General features: G+C 53.3%; 1 protein-coding gene across 2 annotated transcripts in view; it reads left to right on the top strand.

The window, feature by feature from the left end:
* Positions 1-21,897, top strand: part of NR5A1 (nuclear receptor subfamily 5 group A member 1) — a 221,402-nt gene that overhangs the window by 27,989 nt on the left and 171,516 nt on the right. For both annotated transcript variants that reach the window (XM_075322827.1, XM_075322828.1), the window contains exon 3: positions 15,640-15,781. In XM_075322827.1, coding sequence (XP_075178942.1) covers positions 15,640-15,781 — 142 coding nt within the window. The remainder of the gene's footprint in view (positions 1-15,639; positions 15,782-21,897) is intronic.

The raw sequence follows: 21,897 nt of genomic DNA, 5'->3' as shown, positions 1-21,897 counted from the left end.
ACCGGCCGTCATAGATAACCCCGGTCACAGTCTCACATAGCTGTAGTACCCGGCGTTGCCCGGGATTGTAACGGTCTCTTTGTCTCTCTCCCAGCCTGTCTATCTCTTTCTGTCTGTGTGTCTCTCTGTGTGCCTTTGTCTGTCTGTCTCTCTTCCTGTCTCTTTTCCTGTCTCTCTGTGAGTCTCTTCCCCGTCTGTCTCTATCCATGTGTGTCTATGTCTCTATCCATGTCTGTCTGTCTGTCTGTCTGTCTATCTTTCTCTCTGTGTCTGTCTGTTTCACTCCAGGACTGTCTCTTTCCCCCTCTGTCTCTTTCCCTGTCTGTCTGTCTCTTCGACTGTCTCTCTGTCTCTTTCCCTTTCCCTGTTTGTCAGTCTGTCTGTGCTTATGTCGGTCTGTCTCTTTCTCTCTCTCTCTATACATGTCTCCACTGACATCTTATTACCTCACACATAAGCTTCTTATACTAACAATTTATTTTGTTCCTATAGCAACCAGTCACAGCAGCTATTAATAAGCTGTAGCTCCTATCTCCATTGACTTTAAGGGATGCAGATTTTTTTTAGAGTAACTGTAAAGCGCGGGGTTAAATTTTCCTGTCAAAACAAAGTCTATGACGTTCCCTGAGTCACATGAGGAGTCTGCGCAAAATTTTGTGATTGTAAATGTGACGGTGCGTATTTCTTTAGCGGACATACATACAGACGTACAGTACAGACCAAAAATTTGGACACACTTTCTCATTCAAAGAGTTTTCTTTATGCTCATGACTGAAAATTGTAGATTCACATTGAAGGCATCAAAACTATGAATTAACACATGGAGAATGAAATACTTAACAAAAAAGTGTGAAACAACTGAAAATACGTCTTCTATTCTAGGTTCTTCAAAGTAGCTGTCGCGGGCGGAGGAGGGGACGCTGCGCTCACCCACTGCTCGGGTCTGGCTGCTGCTGCTCTTTGGTGGCTCGAGCGGTGGGCCGGATCCCGGGGACTCGAGCGGCGTTCCTTGCCCGTGAGTGAAAGGGGGGTGGTTTGGGTTTAGGGATATTGTCCGTGACGCCACCCACGGTTGTGGTGAGGTTGGTGACACCACCGCTGCTCTGGACGGGGATCCCGGGAGCGATGACGGGGAGCAGCTTGGATGTTGGTTCTCCCCTCCGTGGGTAGGGGGTTTGGTTGTCCCGGGGCCCGGTGAGGGTTGGGGATGGATGGCAGGCGGGTTACGGAGCCTGGTGAGGTGCAGGGTCGCGGGGGCAGCGCTGTGCCGCACGGCACGGTGGTACTCACTCAGCCAGTAATTCACACGGAGTCTCTGGTCAAACAAACGGCTGGATGGACGGGTCCCACAGGCGGCTGCAGTTGTTCTCCTCCCGGTAGGTTGATGGTGACTGCCTTTCCAATGGCTTCCCACCAGTAACCCGCTCCCCAGCTTGGATGGATGTTGAAGGAGCCCCTTTTGCCCGCAGGCTCTGGCCCTGGGAACTGTAGCCTTGGCGGTGACTGTGTTTCCCTCTACGGTGTGAGCTGTTGCCTTCAAATCGGGTCTTGACTGCTGGGAAACCCCGGAGTTTCCCTTCGCTAATGGATTTGACCAGTTTTACGGCGACTCCTAGCCTGGTCGGGGTCCGTAAGCCCTGCTGGATGGTGCTGGCTTCTCTTTGCTCTCCGATTCGGTACAGTCGGGCCACCGCCCGTCCACGGTCCGTATGGTTCGCTCCAATCAGCCTCTCCTGCAGACGGTCACCACCGTCTGCCAACCTTGCTGTTCCGTCCGGGCCACACACCCGGATGCCGTCAGACTGCTCCTCTACCACTTCACTCCTCCAACTTCAAAACTAAACTCTCCATTGCACTGACTCCTTTTCCCGCCTCCAGGACTGTGAACTCCTCGGTGGGTGGGACCAACCGCCTGGCCCACCCCCTGGTGTGGACATCAGCCCCTGGAGGAAGGCAACAAGGGTTTTGTGTTTGACTTCGGTGTGCCTAACCGGGGTGTGGGGTGTGTTGGTGTAGTTCTGTGACGAACTGGCTTGTCCAGGGCGCCACATCCCCCCTTAGTAAAATGCAGATCATCCGCGGGCTGCCCGTCCATCACCGGTTTTATTTTTGTTCAACGGTAAAAACATGTAAAAACATCACAGACATTTTATAACGGTACGGTTTCCGCTCTTCTCCCACCCAAACAACCTGGCCCTGATGCTGCCCCTAAGAAGTGGGCAGCACCCCTTGACCCCAGTCCAGAACCAAGTTGCCCAAGCGGGTTCTGTCTCTTTCAGGGGACCCGCGTCCATGGGGACCCCTGAACCCCCGGAGGATCGCCACCGGTTACGGTAGTAGCGGGCCTGGGCCATCACTTTCCTCCAGGACCATCCTCCCAAATCAGCCTCTCCGGAGGCGGTAACGGTACAAGCCAACAATTTTATTTATATCCCACTAGTTTGTGGTTGCCCTGCAAGTTCTCGGGCTTGTCCATAAGCAGTTCCTTACGCAAGGATTGCAGACAGTCCCTACGGGGACAACAGTTGCCGGCAACGGCCGGTTTAATCACGGTTCAATCAGGTAAACTTCTTCGGTTGATCATCTTTATTTATCATTCACAAACTTTTAACAACAACGGTGCTGTCGGTCCCAACGGGGACAACCTTCTAACAACGGTGGACCGCTGACTCACTCCAGATCCACGGTGTCGGGCAGATACTCGGGCCTCTTGACTGCCCTTCAGCTTCGCATCCAGCGCAAACCAACCCCTCTCCCCGCAATGCCTGGTGTACTGCACCAAATCTCAGGTTGCGGCCCGGGTAGTCTTCCGGTAGATGGGCGTTGACGTCCCGTCGGGCCACAAAGACTTTGGCCTCCAGGCCTGGCTCATATATAAAACCATAGCCTCGACGGACGTCAAACCTCTACACTTGCCCTTCATAGAGCGGGATCCGGACATGGAAGGTGGCTTGGCGGAGGCTTGACTTCTCTCGGATCGTGCGGGCCACCAGCTCCGCCTTCCTTCGCTCCCTCTCCGCAATTTCCTGGCCCAGCGGGGTCTGTCCTCTGTCCCAGTAAGGGGCTACTGCGGGCCCCGGCACACGGGTCGGGCCCCGCGAGACCTCCTTCACGCTGCCCAGGACTGGCATTCTAGGGGGAAGGTCCCGCGGTGTCATGGCCTGGGGTGCTGCCCTGCAGCGGCAACCCGGCGCGGCCTCAGCCGAGGCGTGGGGGATGGGCACAGGGGTCGTGTCCCGCTGGACTTCCTGCACGGAGCGGTCTGTCGGCACCGGTTTGGGGGAAGTCTCCACAGGTGCCTCCGGTTCGGACTTCGTCACTTTCCATGGGAGTGGCTCCGAGCGTTCACGGGCCCCCGGCTGCAGGTCGGTCCGCCTGGGCGGATGGGCAGGGTACCGTTACCGGTGGTGGTGGTAGCGGGCATAGTGTCGGGGCAGCAGCAGCCAACACGGGTAGCGGGGGAGGTAGCAGGGTGAGCGGGTGTAGACTGGGCCCCTCGGCCGCGATGACCGACCCACTAGGGGTACAGGGGCGTGGGTCACTTAGCCTCTCTTCCAAGACTCCCTCCACCTCGCGTCTCCGTATGGCCGCCACCATTTCCTTCATGTCGGCCTCCCACTCCTCCAAGAGGAGTTGCATCCTGATCTGCAGCCACTGTTGGAGCTGGGCGGTCCGGACCTCCACCCACGCCGCGGTTCCAGGCGCGGGGGCTACGGTGCTGCGGGATGGCTGGTACATTGCTGCGGCGGCCTCTTCCAGGAACAAAAAGATGGCCGCAGGGTCCTGGCGTCCCTGCTTTTATAGCCACGGACTACATGCGGCCAGACGCCATCCGTCCCCCTTAGTCTTTTTCCGGCTCCTCCTCTACAGGGGCGGGGTTTTGGCTTTCGCGCCTCCACTACTCGGGAAGACACTCGAGCAGGGACTTTTCGCGTCCAAAATGGCGGGTTACAGGGCCTGGTGAGGTGCAGGGTCGCGGGGGCAGTGCTGTGCCGCATGACACGGTAGTACTCACTCAGCCAGTAATTCACACGGAGTCTCTGGTCAAACAAACGGCTAGATGGACGGGTCCCACAGGTGGCTGCGGTTGTTCTCCTCCCGGTAGGTTGATGGTGACTGCCTTTCCCTGCACTTGTGTTGTGTTACGGTTCCAATGGCTTCCCACCGGTAACCCGCTCCCCAGCTTGGATGGATGCTGAAGGAGCCCCTTTTGCCCGCAGGCTCTGACCCTGGGAACTGTAGCCTTGGCGGTGACTGTGTTTCCCTCTACGGTGTGAGCTGTTGCCTTCAATTGGGTCTTGACTGCTGGGAAACCCCGGAGGTTCCCTTCGCTAACGGATTTGACCAGTTTTACGGCGACTCCTAGCCTGGTTGGGGTCCGTAAGCCCTGCCGGATTGTCCGTACGGTTCGCTCCAATCAGCCTCTCCTGCAGACGATCACCACCGTCTGCCAACCTTGCTGTTCCGTCCGGGCCACACACCCGGACGCCATCAGACTGCTCCTCTATCACTTCACTCCTCCAACTTCAAAACTAAACTCTCCACTGCACTGACTCCTTTTCCCGCCTCCAGGTCTGTGAACTCCTCGGTGGGCAGGACCAACCGCCTGGCCCACCCCCTGGTGTGGACATCAGCCCCTGGAGGAAGGCAACAAGGGTTTTGTGTTTGACTTCGGTGTGCCTAACCGAGGTGTGGGGTGTGTTGGTGTAGTTCTGTGACGACCTGGCTTGTCCAGGGCGACACATAGCCACCTTTTGCTTTGATTACTGCTTTGCACACTCTTGACATTCTCTTGATGAGCTTCAAGAGGTAGTCACTGGAAATGGTTTTCACTTCACAGGTGTGCCGTATCAGATTTAATAAGTGGGATTTCCTGCCTTATAAATGGGATTGGGACCATCAGTTGTGTTGTGCAGAAGTCTGGTGGATACACAGCTGATAGTCCTACTGAATAGACTGTTAGAATTTGTATTATAGCAAGAAAAAGCAGCTAAGTAAAGAAAAACAAGTGGCCATCATTACTTTAAGAAATGGAGGTCAGTCAGTCCGAAAAATTGGGAAAACTTTGAAAGTATCCCCAAGTGCAGTGGCAAAAACCATCAAACGCTACAAAGAAACTGGCGCACATGATGACTGCCCCAGGAAAGGAAGAGCAAGAGTCATCTCTGTTGCAGAGGATACGTTTATCCGAGTCACCAGCCTCAGAAATCACAGGTTAAAGAGGATACTTTGTGCAGCAGGCCTTCATAGTAAAATAGCTGCTAGGAAACCACTGCTCAGAACAGGCAACAAGCAGAAGAGACTTGTTTGGGCTAAAGAACACAAGGAATGTACATTAGACCAGTGGAAATCTGTGCTTTGGTCTGAGGAGTCCAAATTTGAGATCTTTGGATCCAACCACCGTGTCTTTGTAGAAAAGGTGAACGGATGGACTCTACATGCCTGGTTCCCACCGTGAAGCATGGAGGAGGAGGTGTGATGGTGTGGGGGTGCTTTGCTGGTGACACTGTTGGGGATTTATTAAAACTTGAAGTCATACAGAACCAGCATGGCTACCACAGCATCTTGCAGCGGCGTGCTATTCCATCCGGTTTGCGTTTAGTTGGACCATAATTTATTTTTCAAAAGGACAATAACCCTAAACACACCTCCAGGCTGTGTAAGGGCTATTTGACTAAGAAGGAGAGTGATAGGGTGCTACGCCAAATGACCTGGCCTCCACAGTCACCAGACCTGAACCCAATCGAGATGGTTTGGGTTGAGCTGGACCGCAGAGTGAAGGCAAAAGGCCAACAAGTGCTAAGCATCTCTGGGAACTCCTTCAAGACTGTTGGAAGACCATTTTTGGTGACTACCTCTTGAAGCTCATCAAGAGAATGCCAAAAGTGTGCAAAGCAGTAATCAAAGCAAAACGTGTCTACCTTGAAGAACCTAAAATATAAGACATATTTTCAGTTGTTTCACACACTATTAAATATTTCATTCCACAAGTGTTAATTCATAGTTTTGATGCCTTCAATGTGAATCTACAATTTTCAGAGTCATGAAAATAAAGAAAACTTTGAATGAGAAGGTGTGTCCAAACATCTGGTCTGTACTGTACATACACTCAGCTTTATATATTAGATTTGGAAAAGCACAAATGTCTAAAATTATGATGATCACTACAAAGTTGAAATGATCATTTTGCCCATCTGTACCTTTAGAATAAATCTATAACAGTCCAAAAGGCCACATCTAGTCCTTTGGCTGTTGCTTTCTGAGCCGGGAAACCCAAAAGGCTGGAAACAGAGGTAACCACCCACGAGTTGGGGTAGCCAAGTGCCAAATGACAATGAAATTCCCCCCCCAATCAGGCCTCAAAATGTCAACATTATCCCTAAGGCCTCTTTCACACGTCCGTACCTCCGGTACGTGTATGGACAGTTTTCCCACGTACCGGAGACACTGGCACACGTTCACATATGTTTTCCTATAGTTTTGGGCACACGCAAGTATTTTTGTACGGAACGTGTGTCCGTGCCGTACTTACGTGTGCCAGTGTGCTCCACACGCCGACATGTCAGTTTTTCTCCGGCATCACGGGTGTCACACGGAACGCATACGTGTCACACGTAACACACACGGACCACACGGATGTGTTCCGTGTGACACGCATCGGAGAAAAGACATGTGTATTAAAAAACCCCAAACCTTTACTCACCTTCTCCTGCCCTGCTGTCTCTGCCGTTGCTGTCATTTGCTGCCGACCGCCTCTCATTATGCTCATTTAATATTCACTTCACTGCGGCCGGAAGCAGCAGCGGGGAGTCGGCAGCACCGGAAACCAAAGATCAGCACCACGGACAGCGACGCCAGGGACAGGTGAGTAGAAAGTTCCCGTTCTCCGTGTGTTATCACGGATAACACACGGAGAACACACGTGCCATACACACAGCTCACCGAGGGCAATACGCATCTTTGACACGTCCGTGAAACACGTACATGATTTTCACGGGCGTGTGAAAGAGGCCTAAGATGTAGATAACATTAAATGATCGGTGGAGAAGGCAGCAATCAGCGATCTCTTCCAGTTTTCAGGCTCTGCAGCAGCAGGCGCAATGATGTCACTAGATTAAACCTGTTGCAACGAGCCTCAATCTACACATAGGGAGCAACCATTTGGAAGACTTGGGCAAGGAGAGTAGTATTTTTTTTTGTTAGTAATTTGTGAGGGAAATATGTGTGGCCATTTTACTGTATGAGGGCCATCAATTTGGGGATACCGGTTGTGCCATCATACTGTGTGGGGGTATTTGAGGGGATTTGGAGGATCACACTATGTGGAGGACCATCATACTGTGTGGGGGAGCTGTTGGGATCATCATACTGTGTGTGTGAGCTGTCAGGACCATCGTACTATGTATGGGGAAGCATCACACTGTGGAGAATCACAGTATGTGGGAAACATAATAGTGTGTGTGGGAGCTCTGGGGACCATCATACAGTGTATGGGGAAGCATCATACTGTGGAAGAGCACACCCTGTGGGGGGAGCTGTGGAAGAGCACACCATGTAGGGGGAGCTGTGGAGGATCACACCATGTGGGGGGAGCTGTGGAGGATCACACCATGTGGGGGGAGCTGTGGAGGATCACACCATGTGGGGGGAGCTGTGGAGGATCACACCATGTGGGGGGAGCTGTGGAGGATCACACCATGTGGGGGGAGCTGTGTAGGATCACACCATGTGGGGGGAGCTGTGGAGGATCACACCATGTGGGGGGAGCTGTGGAGGATCACACCATGTGGGGGGAGTTGTGGAGGATCACACGATGTAGGGGGAGCTGTGGAGGATCACACCATGTGGGGGGAGCTGTGGAGGATCACACCATGTGGGGGGAGCTGTGGAGGATCACACCATGTGGGGGGAGCTGTGGAGGATCACACCCTGTGGGGGGAGCTGTGGAGAATCACACCATGTAGGGGGAGCTGTGGAGGATCACACCATGTAGGGGGAGCTGTGGAGGATCACACCATGTAGGGGGAGCTGTGGAGGATCACACCATGTAGGGGGAGCTGTGGAGGATCACACCATGTAGGGGGAGCGGTGGAGGATCACACCATGTAGGGGGAGCTGTGGAGGATCACACCATGTAGGGGGAGCTGTGGAGGATCACACCATGTAGGGGGAGCTGTGGAGGATCACACCATGTAGGGGGAGCTGTGGAGGATCACACCATGTAGGGGGAGCTGTGGAGGATCACACCATGTAGGGGGAGCTGTGGAGGATCACACCATGTGGGGGGAGCTGTGGAGGATCACACCATGTGGGGGGAGCTGTGGAGGATCCCACCATGTGGGGGGAGCTGTGGAGGATCCCACCATGTGGGGGAGCTGTGCAGGATCCCACCATTTGGGTGAGCTGTGGAGGATCACACCATGTGGGGGCTGTGGGGACCATCACACTGTGTACGGAAGTTGTCTGGACCATCATACTGTGTATGGCGAAGCATGATATGGTGTGGTGGGCTGTGGTGGTTCACATCATGTGGGGAACCATCATACTGTGTATTGCTAGAAGCCTCATACTGTGTGGGGGACAGTGTGAATATCATACTGTGTATTTCTAGAAGCATTATACTGTGTATTGCTAGAAGCATCATACTGGGAGGGGGACAGTGTGAGCATCCTACTGTGTATTGCTAGAATCATGATACTGTGAGGGGGACAGTATGAGCATCATGCTGTGTATTGCTAGAAACATACTGTGAGGGGGACAGTGTGAGCATCATACTGTGTATTGCTAGAAGCATCATACTGTGAGGGGGAGCAGTGTGAGCATCATACTGTGTATTGCTAGAAGCATCATACTGTGAGGGGGCAGTGTGAGCATCATACTGTGTATTGCTAGAAGCATCATACTGTGAGGGGGAGCAGTGTGAGCATCGTACTGTGTATTGCTAGAAGCATCATACTGTGAGGGGGCAGTGTGAGCATCATACTGTGTATTGCTGGAAGCATCATACTGTTTGGGGGACAGTGTGAGCATCATACTGTGTATTGCTAGAAGCATCATACTGTGTGGGGGATAGTGTGAGCATCATACTGTTCAGCAAACATGCTGTATGGGTAGAGAAGTGATCAAGTACAGGGGCTGAATAATAGGCTCAGTATGATTAATCAATAGTAAATATATGGTTTTGATTCACTGCTTACTCATAAGAATACATATTACAATAAGCCCTATTGTAATATGAATTAGCAGTGGCAACTGATCAACAAACTTAAAGGGCACCTGTCACATTGTGTGTGCAGTCTGATCTGTGGACAGTGTGGTATAGAGAAGAAGAAGCTGAACAGAATGATATATAGGTTTCTTAGAAAAGATCCAGTATAACTTGTATTTTATAAAAATCTCTGGTGTTTGTATGTATGATTAGGTTTAGCTGTGCGCCTCCAGAAAGCATATACCTCCGAAAATCGTGCACCACACAGCACACGGTGACTCCGTCTACACGATTATAGTCAGAAGCCCCGTTGGCACATATGTGTCGCTTAGGGTTATGGGGAACTCTGTCCCGGGCGGTGTATAACTGGGGAATGTTACTTTGGTGGCCATTGCCCGGTCCCGTGCCCTGGGTGTTTTTTTAAAAGGGGGAAATATTTACAGGGGATTTGAATAATGTTCACACGTGTCGCCATTTGCGGTTTGCAACTATGTGGATGGAGCCACCGCTGCAAAGTTTTCACTACTGGGGCTGGTGTTAATAGCAGCCTGGATGTTAGACCCTCCGCAAGCAGGGCCGGGCCCCAGAGGATAGGTGATGTAACGGGCGTTGAAAGAAGGTAGGCCACAACGGGAGTTTCAGTGTAACTGGTTGTTTTAACTCACTGCAAGCTGGTAAGTGGTCACCTGAGGCTGGCTGATCTTAACCGCAGGTCCCCATAGTCCCAGTGAAGGGTTAGTGACTTGGTGGCTTATTTCCCCTGCACCTGTCTTTGGTTGGTGGGTCCTCGTGGCATAGAGCGGCTGGGGGTCCCCTCCTGCTTGTCTTCTTCAGCAGTCCGTATAACGGTAGCGTGAACCCTTTCGGTTCGGAGTCTCTGGTCTTGTCCCCGGTTCTCCCTTTGCTACTGAATCCCGAACTTCAAGGTCAGTGAGGTCCTTGATGGTCTCCTCACTGTGCAGATTTTATTAGGTTTCCCTGGAGCATTTGCTTGACCTAGGATTCTGTACCACGTTGTTGCGTAGTTCCGGGAGTACTCCACCGGCAACTAACCGCCTGGGCCCCCAGGTCACTGTTTACTCCTGTCAGTCTGTCTGCTCACTTGCACTGTCTCTGACTAACTACTCTCCACTGTCTGACTGTCCACTGTTTGTCCCTCCCACCTTGTTGTCTAGTGGACTGGATTGGCTCCACCTCTAGGTGGCCTCCATTGGTCCAACCCTAGCCTGGTCCCATTCTATGGGGATGTTGGGGAAACAGGCATTTTCTGGAGTGTTTGTGTGTTACCGGTACTGGTCTTCTGGGTCCTAGGAGGTAGGCCCTGCATCCTGGGGAGGGATGCAGTACCTTGCATCTCCCTCAGGGCTTCAGGGGTGCTACACATATGTGGCGCCCTGGACAAGCCAGGACGTCACAAGCACAACACCAACACACCCCACACTCCCGGTCAGGCACACCGAAGTCAGACAAAAACCCTTGTTGCCTTCCTCCAGGGGCTGATGTCCACATCAGGGGGGTGGGCCAGGCGGTTGGCCCTGCCCACCGAGGAGTTCACAGTCCTGGAGGCGGGAAAAGTAAGGAGTTGAGTGTTGGAAGTGAAAGTGGAAGGAGAGAAGTAGCAGTTGAGCAGACAGACGTTGGTCCGGGTGTGTGGCCCGGACGGATCAGCAAGGTTGGCAGACGGTGGTGACCGTCTGCAGGAGTGGCCTATTGGAGCTAACCGTAAGGACCGCGGACGGGCGGTGGCCCGGCGGTACCGGACCGGTACGCAAAGAGAAGCCAGCACCATCCGGCAGGGGCTTACGGACCCCGGCAAGGCTAGGAGTCGCTGTGAATTTGCCAAATCCGTTAGCGAAGGGAACCTCCTGGGTTTCCCAGCAGCCAAGTCCCCTCAGAAGGCAACAGTCCAACCGAGAGAGGGAAACACAGTCACCGCCAAGGCTAAAGTTCCCAGGGCCAGAGCCTGCGGGCAAAAGGGGCTCCTTCAGCACCCATCCAAGCTGGGGAGCGGGTTACTGGTGGGAACCCATTGGAACCATACACATTACACAGGTTCAGGGAAAGGCAGTCACCATCAACCTGCCGGGAGGAGAAACACCGCAGCCGTCTGTGGGACCCGTCCATCCAGCCGTGTGTTTTACCGAGAACTGTGTCCTCATCATTGGCTGAGTGAGTACCACCGTGCCGTGCGTCACAGCGCTGCCCCCACGACCCTGCACCTCGCCAGGCCCCGTAACCCGCCTGCCATCCATCCCTACCCAATCACCGGGCCCCGGGACAACCAACCCCCTACCCACGGAGGGGAGAAATAACATCCAGGCTGCTCCCATTCATCGCTCCCGGGATCCCCGTCCAGAGCAGCGGTGGTGTCACCAATATCACCACAACCGTGGGTGGCGTCACGGACAATAACCAAATCCCCACAATCTAATCCCCACCCTTTTCACTCACGGGCGAGGAGCGTCGCTCGAGTCCCCGGGATCCGGCCCACCGCTCGAGCCACCACCGAGTAGCAGCAGCCGCAGCAGCGGCCGGACTCGAGCAGTGGGAGAGCGCAGCGTCCCCTCCTCCGTCCGCGACAACTTGGCGTCACGAACAGGATCTTACCGCTCTGCCATCTGGTAGAGGTGCGCCTTGTTACCCCCGGAGGTGTCCGGCCGGAAAATTTGAGAAGCCGCCATCTTGGGCGCGAATAATTCCTGCTCGAGCGTCTCCTCGAGTAGTGGAGGCGCGAAGGCCAAAACCCCGCCCCTGTAGAGGAGGAGCCGGAAAGAGACTAAGGGGGACTGATGGCGTCTGGCCGCATGTAGCCCGCGGCTATGGAAGCAGGGACGCCAGGACCCTGCGGCCATTTACTGGTTCCTGGAAGAGGCTGCTGCTAAGGATGCGGAGTCCGACCGACAACACTGTGGTCCCCGCGCCTGGCACCGCAGCGTGGGTGGAAGTCTGGACCGTCCCGCTAAGCAGCCGTTTGCAGGTCCGCATGCAGCTCCTCCTGGAGGAGTGGGAGGCCGACATGGCGGAAGTGGTGGCGGACATACGGAGACGCGAGGTGGAGGGAGTCTTGGAAGGGAGGGTAAGTGACCCACGCCCCTGTACCCCTAGTGGGTCGGTCATCGCGGTCGAGGGACCCGGTCCATACCCGCTCGCCCTGCTACCTCCCCCGCTACCTGTGTTGGCTGCTGCTGCCCTGCCACTAGGCCCGCTACCACCACCACCGGTAGTGGTACCCTGCCAATCCGCCCCGGCGGACCGACCTGCAGCAGAAGCTCGTGACCACCCTGATCCGCTTCCATGGAAGAAGCCAAAGGCTGAGCCCGTCAGCACAGATGCACCGGAGGCACGGCGGGGATGCAGCTGCCAGGAGGCAGAGCAGGCCATGTCACAGCGGGGTCCCTCATTACCGAAGGTACCGGTCGTAGCCGGCACAGGGGGACTTCGGCTCGGCCCGTCCCCCACACCGCCTGAACCGGAGCAAGCAGAAAGTGCTCTGCACCGGGAGCGGCAGCAAAGGCAGCTGCGCCGCGGGATTGCTGATTAAGAAAGAAAAGTTAGAGCATGGTAGCGGTTCCCGGTTACCTTGCTGTCGGTCCACATTGGGACTCTGCTGCCATTCCAGACGGCCCTCAAGGCTAAGGAGTCCAGTTGGAGGAGCAGTCGTACCCGCATCATCGGCAGATGAAAATGGAGTCCTGTGGGACAGTGTCACCCCTGTGTGAGGGTGGCGTTGGGGGCTCGTGCTGTTCGATGGTGGACTGTGGGAAAGCTGCAGGAGGAAGCTGTACCGGAGCCAGGTGTTGTGGATGGCCCCTGGGACCCAGCTGACAGTCCCCGTTGGGACCCTACGGCAAGTCTCCGTTGGGACCCTACAGTTTTGTTTGTGGTAGCCCATTGGCTACGAAGCACTGTTGTCCCCTGTGGGGACTGTTTGTAAATTATGCGTAGGAACTACTACGGACAAGCCCGAGAACTGGCAGGGAAACCACGAACTTGTGGTCTGTAAATAAAAATGATGTTTTTATGGCTAAACCGTTACCGCCTCCGGAGAGGCTGATTTGGAGGATGGGCCTGGAGGGAAGTGATGGCCCAGGCCCGCCACTACCGCAACCGATGGCAATCCTCCGGGGGTTTCAGGGGTTCCCCATGGACGTGGGTCCCCTGAAAAGGACAAAACCCGCTCAGGTAGCTTGTGCTGGACTGGGATCAAGGGGTGCTGCCTGTTTGCTTAGGGGCAGCATCAGGGCCAGGTTACTTGGGTAGGAGAGAGTGGAAGCCGTAACCGTTTTGCAACGTTTAAGTAAGAGTACCTCCCGATGTGGGAAGATGTTATTATACTTGTAATATGTTTTACCGTTTATCTTTTCCAGTTTGTGAAAATAAAACCGGTGATGGACGGGCAGCCCGTGGACGGTCTGCATTTTACTAAGGGGGAATGTGGCGCCCTGGACAAGCCAGGACATCACAAGCACAACACCAACACACCCCACACTGCCGGTCAGGCACACCGAAGTCAGACAAAAACCCTTGTTGCCTTCCTCCAGGGGCTGATGTCCACACCAGGGGGGTGGGCCAGGCGGTTGGCCCCGCCCACCGAGGAGTTCACAGTCCTGGAGGCGGGAAAAGTAAGGAGTTGAGTGTTGGAAGTGAAAGTGGAAGGAGAGAAGTAGCAGTTGAGCAGCCAGAAGTTGGTCCGGGTGTGTGGCCCGGACGGATCAGCAAGGTTGGCAGACGGTGGTGACCGTCTGCAGGAGTGGCCTATTGGAGCTAACCGTAAGGACCATGGACGGGCGGTGGCCCAGCGGTACCGGACCGGTACGCAAAGAGAAGCCAGCACCATCCGGCAGGGGCTTACGGACCCCGGCAAGGCTAGGAGTCGCCGTGAATTTGCCAAATCCGTTAGCGAAGGGAACCTCCTGGGTTTCCCAGCAGCCAAGTCCCGTCAGAAGGCAACAGTCCAACCGAGAGAGGGAAACACAGTCACCGCCAAGGCTAAAGTTCCCAGGGCCAGAGCCTGCGGGCAAAAGGGGCTCCTTCAGCACCCATCCAAGCTGTAGAGCGGGTTACTGTTGGAAACCCATTGGAACCGTACACGTTACACAGGTGCAGGGAAAGACAGTCACCATCAACCTTCCGGGAGGAGAAACACCACAGCCGTCTGTGGGACCCGTCCATCCAGCCGTGTGTTTTACCGAGAACTGTGTCCTCATCACTGGCTGAGTGAGTACCACCGTGCCGTGCGGCACAGCGCTGCCCCCGCGACCCTGCACCTCGCCAGGCCTTGTAACCCGCCTGCCATCCATCCCTACCCCATCACCGGGCCCCGGGACAACCAACCCCCTACCCACGGAGGGGAGAAATAACATCCAGGCTGCTCCCAGTCATCGCTCCCGGGATCCCCGTCCAGAGCAGCGGTGGTGTCACCAATATCACCACAACCGTGGGTGGCGTCACGGACAATAACCAAATCCCCACAATCCAATCCCCACCCTTTTCACTCACGGGCGAGGAGCGCCGCTCGAGTCCCCGGGATCCGGCCCACCGCTTGAGCCACCACCGAGCAGCAGCAGCCGCAGCAGCAGCCGGACCCGAGCAGTGGGAGAGCGCAGCGTCCCCTCCTCCGCCCGCGACACATACATCTGAGTTCCGTTTGCAGGGGTGAATGGTTCAGACGGAAGCCCTAAATGGAACCACTAAATGGGGAGAGGAACGCAGTGTGAAAGTGGCCTAAGAAAAAAATGGTATTGAATGGGAAAACGACTGCAGGTTCAAACACACTCTTCAACGATAATTTTTAGGTAATCATATTCCTTAGAATTTGAATGTGTTCCTTCCCATACTCCAAAGGATAAAATAAAAGCTCCTTTGACTTTTTATGAATTGTCCATAGTTTGTGACTCCAATTTTCATCCCTCTTATGATAAAAAAGCCCTGAATTTTTTTTATTATTATTATTTATTATTATAGCGCCATCAATTAGATGGCGCATTACATGTGAAAGGGGTATACATAATAGGGACAAGTACAATAATCATAAACAATACAAGGCACAGACAGGTACAGGAGGATAGCGGTCCCTGCCCGTGAGAGCTCACAGTCTACAAGGGATAGGTGAGGATGCAGTAGGTGAAGGTGGAGCTGGTCGTGCGGCGCTGTATTGACTGAGGGTTACGGCAGGTTGTAGGTTTGTCGGAAGAGGTGGGTCTTCAGGTTCCTTTTGAAGCTTGTCAAGGTAGGTGAGAGTCTGATGTGTTGTGGCAGAACGTTCCAGAGTATGGGGGAGGCACGGGAGAAATCTTGAATGCGATGGTGAGAAAAGGACTCCTATAACTAGTGCTGTGTTATGTTTTATACATTCACGCCCAATTTTTGATTTTATTTTGCTACAATATGCTTTTTACACCCGATTGCTTTTCTGCTTTTGTAAAATGTAGGGCTTCTTCAAGAGGACTGTCCAAAATAACAAGCGGTATACCTGCACAGAAAACCAAAGCTGTAAAATAGACAAAACGCAAAGAAAAAGGTGTCCATACTGCCGTTTCCAAAAGTGTCTAAACGTAGGAATGCGCCTGGAAGGTAAGAACATGCAGATTCTATGTCAATTTCAGAATTATTGGGGTATTTGGAAAAATTTGGTAAAAAAAATTGTTCCGTGGAAGATTATTCTCATTAGTTATTGTCTTTAGAATAAACCAAAAAAATTAGTATATAGTATGAATATTTACATGTATATGTACCTCTTTTATACCATAGGATGGTTTTTACTCTAAGGCCTTGTGCGCACGCTGCAGTTTTTTTCAGGTGCAGTTTTGGTATCAAAACTGCATGCATTTCCTTCCCCAGCAAAGTCTATGAAATTTAATTTTTGGTGTCCGCACGTTGCAGTTTATTTTTTGGCTTTATCTTTGTGGTGACCATAAAGATGTAACATGTCGATTCTTTTTTCGTTTTGTCCCTGTGTTTCGGAGGACTGGCAGATGAAAAACTTGGGGTCAGCGGAGCAGTGATCCCTGGTATCTGGCCAGATGTCGCAAAGGGGTAGGAGTAGGCGCTTCATACTTACCAATCACTGGGGCGGCTGTCACACTGCTCCTGCGGCCTCTCATTCTCCTTCCCGGGCCGCTCATTAGGCTCATACATATTCACTGGTTCATCCTCCCACCGGCAGCTGTGATTGGTTATAGTCAGATGCTCCCCTATGTTGAGTGATAGCGTGTCTGAGGCTTCCAATCACAGACGCCAGTGGGCAAGTCTATATTGTACAGTAAAATAAATGTAAAAATTGGCTTAAGATCCCCCATATTACGATGCCAGCACAGGTAAAGCCTGACAGCTGGGGCTGATATTCTCAGGCTGGGGATACCCATGGTTATTGGGTACCCCCCAGCCTAAAAATATCAGCCAGCAGTAGTCCAGAATTGCCGCATCCATGAGATGCAACAGTCTCGGCACTTTACCTAGATCTTCCCAATTGCCCTGGTGCGGTGGCAATCAGGATAATGAGGGACTTGATGTCATTTCACAACAGCCACTAAGTCCTAGATTAGTGCTGGCAGGCATCTATGAGAGACCCCATCACTAATTTGTAAGTGAAAGTAAGTAAACACTAAGGCCGAAAAAATCCTTTATTTGAAATAAAAGACAAAAAAAATCCACTTTCACCACGCATGCATTTTTTGGTGTGTTTTTCTGCCAGAAGGCGCAGAAAATTTCTGCATGAAAAAGTCAGTGTGCGCACACACACTTAGGCCTTGTACGCAGAGTGTTTTTTTATGCAGATTTGGTGCAGTTTATTGCCCAAATCAGCATTTTTATCCTTATGCCAGCACAGTCAATGAGAATTCTGAAGTGCTGTGTATATGTTGCTTATTTTTTACTTGCAGATATGGTGCAGAAAATAATCTGCAGCATGTCAATTTTTGGTGCGTTTTTTTATCCTTTAAAAAAATAAAAAAAAAAATGCATGGCACAAAATGCGCCAAAACGTGTGCGTTTTTTCTGTTAGAAGGTACAGATTTTATGCAACTTGTATATGCAGACACTGAGTTTTTGGTGCAGAAATTTTCTGCACCAAAACCCACAAAATGTAGCAGAAAAACTCACCAAAAAATGCATTTGTTTTTGTGCCGTGCGTTTTCTTGTTAAATCAATGGCTAAAAGGACCAAAAAATGCAGGAAAAAAAAACACACTAACAATTGACACGCTTCAGATTTTTTCTGCACCCAAAACATCAGGGATAAAAGAAGCAACGTGTGCACAGCAGTTCAAAATTCTCATAGACTTTATTGGCATAAGGATAGCCATGCAGATTTGGGCAACATACTGCACCGAAAAAACGCATCAAAAACTGCACTGTGCGCACAAGGCCTTAGAGAGTTTTCAGGCAAACTGCCTTTGATTATTGAAATTTGTTTTAGAACCTTTTTTTGTTTTGTATCAAGCTTATGTTCAGTCAAATAATGGGAGTCTATCCAGCAAAGCTTATAGTATATATTTTTTTTTAGCAAAATTTTGTATTTTAGAGTATTTTTCTGACCAATTGGAGAACGCGTGAAATAAAAAACAAATAAAATAAAAAAAATACTAAAATAACTTTAAAATATCAGTAGATGTCATTGTTGATATTAATTCTGTTTAAAGGGGTTATTTCAATTGGACGACCCATATTTAAAAGCCAGGGATTCCAGTGATCATCTGTCATAGGCATTGGAAGCTGAATCATTCTGTCTGTATATGAATGCATTTTTTTCCTGGAAGTATTCTTTTTTTTCTTCCTCAAGGTCTTTCTTTTCTGACTGCAGTACATTTTTTCCCTCCATATTACCTCAGGATCCCTCAGAAGCTTGTCAGAACTAGAATTCATGCGTTCTAACATTTGACGCTTAAAGGGAACCTGTCGGGCCCAATATGCACCCAGAACCACGAGCAGTACTGGGTGCATATTGCAAATCCCTGCCTAAGGGGTGCTTCATACACAGCGAGCTCACTGCCGAGATCGCTGCTGAGTCACGCTCATTAGCGATCTCGCTGTGTGTGACACTGAGCAGCGATCTGGCCCCTGCTGCGAGATCGCTGCTCGTTACACACAGACCTGGTTTGTTTTCTTCAAAGGCGCTCTCCCACTGTGACACACAGATCGCTGTGTGTGACAGCGAGAGAGCGACAAATGAAGCAAGCAGGGAGCAGGAGCCGGCGTCTGACAGCTGAGGTAAGCTTGTAACCAAGATAAACATCGGGTAACCAAGGTGGTTACCCGATATTTACCTTAGTTACCAGTCTCCGCAGCTCTCACGCTGCCTGTGCTGCCGGCTCCGGCTCTCTGCACATGTAGCTGCTGTACACATCGGGTTAATTAACCCGATGTGTACTGTACCTAGGAGAGCAAGGAGCCAGCGCTAAGCAGTGTGCGCGGCTCCCTGCTCTCTGCACATGTAGCTGCATTACACATCGGGTTAATTAACCCGATGTGTACTGTAGCTAGGAGAGAAAGGAGCCAGCGCTCAGTGTGCGTGGCTCCCTGCTCCCTGCACACACAGCTAAGCGGTGTGCGCTGGTAACTAATGTAAACATCGGGTAACCATACCCGATGTTTACCTTAGTTACCAGTCTCCGCAGCTTCCAGACGGCGGCTCCGTGCAAGCGCAGCGTCGCTTGAACGTCGCTGCTGGCTGGGGGCTGTTCACTGGTCGCTGGTGAGATCTGCCTGTTTGACAGCTCACCAGCGACCATGTAGCGATGCAGCAGCGATCCTGACCAGGTCAGATCGCTGGTCGGATCGCTGCTGCATTGCTAAGTGTGAAGGTACGCTAACTGTCCCTGTATACACTAGCATAGATAAAGAGATCTTTAGAAAAAGTATTTCTAAAGATCCTTTATGATGCTAATGAGCACAGGGTCTAGGCGTAACGGCGTTAATTGCCTTGGCTAGTCTGCCCTCTTAGCATGTTAGCACGCCCACTATGCTATTTAATGCCCAGCGTCAACGGCATAGACACGCGTACCTGTGTCCACTGTCACTGCCTCGCCTACAACACAGTGGATCCCGCGAATCCCCTATGTTGCCCAGCAGGCCGCTGACAACAAACCTGCTCATAGGGGGATCGGTCCACTCCCAGCACCACAACCACCCTGTTCCTCAGGTAGCCATCTTCTCTCTGAACATTTCCTGTCTCTCAGGCATCTAGTTCCCAAGCTCCTACCAGGGGCTAAACCTTGCCTTAATCCCTGGTGCAGTTGCTCTGAAAATGCGGCCAAGCTACCCAGCCTTACTGCATTTCACTAGCACTTCTATCTAATAACTCCCCTAACGTTGTTATGTGGCGCCCCTGACCTGGTCAGGCACCACTGAGTACTGCACCCATGCTGGGGACAGTACAATACAGGTAATCCAGAAGGCTGACCGAGGTGTGACTACACAGGCGCATAGTGACCAGGTCTCACACATGTACCTATGAGAGGACCCCTGGGGATCCCAGGAGGGGGAAAAGCCTTCACCTTCACTGGAATAGTGGAGGGGGCCAAAAGCCTCCATCTCCTCTCAAGGGGTGTGGTAAGAGAATCTGGTTGCTAGGTGGCGTAGGCAGGCACAAAAGGGAAAAGAGAAGGAGGAGAAAAGGAGTCTGCAGCAGAGTGTGGAGGAGTGAGGAGCAGGAAAGTGAAGCTCTGACAGGAGCAGCAGTGAAGGTCCCAGATGTGAGCCGGTTCAGAGCAGAGTCCAGGGAGCTCCGAGGAGAGCTGACCCCTTCCCCTGGGCTGCTGGAGTCTGACAGCGTCCGCGCAGTGGCTACCGACGGGGGAGAACGGTCACCTAGGAGGGCTACCCGAAACCCATCTCCAGCTAGAGAGAGAGCACAGAGTGGGAAGTAAGGAGACTGCTAGGGAGAACCAGGCCCAAACGGGCGGCAGATCCCGGAGCGGGGATAGATCCACCTTTCCTCGCTAAACCTGCCGGTGTGGGGCCCTCAAAGCCCACACCACAACACCACAAAAGCCGCAGCCACGTAGCCACAGTTAGGGCCCATAGCTCACAGGAGGCAAGCAGCTGGAGTGAGCTGGTCCAGGCCACAAGCAAACGGCAAACGAAGGGGAGTGAGGCTTCAGCAACTTCCCTGGGTGACCCCCATAGGGACTAAAAGTCGGGGTCACCCCAAACCACCAAGGGCTAAGGAAGGCGAGTTGGTAGTCACCATCAGAAGTCAGCCTGAAGGATACCTGGTTCCCGCCTGGTTCATCCCAGCTACGCCCGGGTTACTCACCCTGCCACCTGAAGTGAGTAAAAACCCTGAAAGACATTCTGCCTGTGTGGAGTTATTCTGCGCCTTGTGGTTCTACACACCTACACAGGGCCCTGGGGCTTGCCTCACTCTCAGGAGGCTATTCCAACTAACTGCACTCACCATCAGCCCCAGGCGTCCCTCAACCTGCAGTGGCGGTCCCCACTGACCGCAATTCTGAGAGTGGCGTCACGACAAGAAGAAGATCTCCTACCTGTGACCAGATCCAGCCGAGTGGAGTCCCTGAAGGTAATGCACCGACACAACACCGGTGGGGCTTCACATCTGGCGTCACGAACAGGATAAGGACTAGACCTGTCTAGACAGGTGACCATGTGCCTGGGCGGTCCGCTTGAAAAATTGGAAGCGCCGCCATATTGCCACCATGAAAAGCGCGCTGAAAAACAACAGCAGCCCGCGCTGGGAGAAGTTACCGCCCACGAAGAGGTGTGGCTACCCAGAGATCCCCTGCAGAGTTCTGACCTCGCTTGTGAAGAGAGCGGAAGCGTCCAGAGACGTCGGGACAGAAAGGGAGCCAGAAGCCTGCTGCTGGAAGAGGAGCTGCTGAAAGAGGCAGAGCGGAAACTGAACAGCTTGCTACTAGAGGCAACGACGAGTCCACTGCTGGGAAATCGTGCAGAAGACGGCGCAGAAGAAATGGCGTCTGACCGCAGAAACCCAGAACCGGGCTCCGCTGCCTGGTGGTATCGGGAGCTGGCCCAGTTCTGCGACCGACTGGAGACCCGGGTCGTGGAGCAGATCAGAGAAGAACGCATGGAACTTCTGGAGATGGCTGCCGCGGTTCAGGCCTATGAAGGAAGAGCCGCGCGCCGAGCGCCAGACCGAGTGGCAACGACTCAGACCCCGATGCTGCCACCGATGGGTGAGTCCAGTATTACCCCTGCCGGCCCGGATGCCCCGACCCCTGCTGCCACGCCCGCGGTCCCTGAAGAGGCGCCCGGCGCGGCGACGCTGAGCCAGGCCGCAGCCACGCCAGGTGCGGCCCGCCAAGCCCAGGCCGCCGCAGCGATGCCCTGCTCGGCCCACCAAGACCCGGTCCCTGCAGCGATGCCCTGCCCGGCCCGCAAAGAACCGGCTGCCACCGCGACCCTCATCCACGCCGCAGGTGTGACGCTGACCCAGGCCGCCGCCTTGCTAGGCCCGGCCCGCCGAGACCCCACCGCAGCCGCAACGCTCGTCCGCGCCGCAAGTGAGGTGCTGAACCAGGCCGCAGCCCCGTCAGGTGCGGCCCGCCAAGCTCCGATCGAGGCAGCGACGCCCAGCCCAGCCTGCAAAGACCCCATCGCAGCTGCGACGTCGATCCAAGCTGCGCCAGAAACGCCCATCCAGGCCGCCGCCATGCCAGGCGCGGCCCGCCAAGACCAGGCCGCCGCCATGCCAGGCGCGGCCCGCCGAGA

This window comes from Anomaloglossus baeobatrachus, chromosome 9, assembly GCF_048569485.1.
Source record: "Anomaloglossus baeobatrachus isolate aAnoBae1 chromosome 9, aAnoBae1.hap1, whole genome shotgun sequence".
NCBI classification, from domain to species: domain Eukaryota; kingdom Metazoa; phylum Chordata; class Amphibia; order Anura; family Aromobatidae; genus Anomaloglossus; species Anomaloglossus baeobatrachus.
The sequence above is the reverse complement of the archived record's forward strand: the minus strand, read 5'-3'. Positions and strand labels throughout refer to the sequence as shown.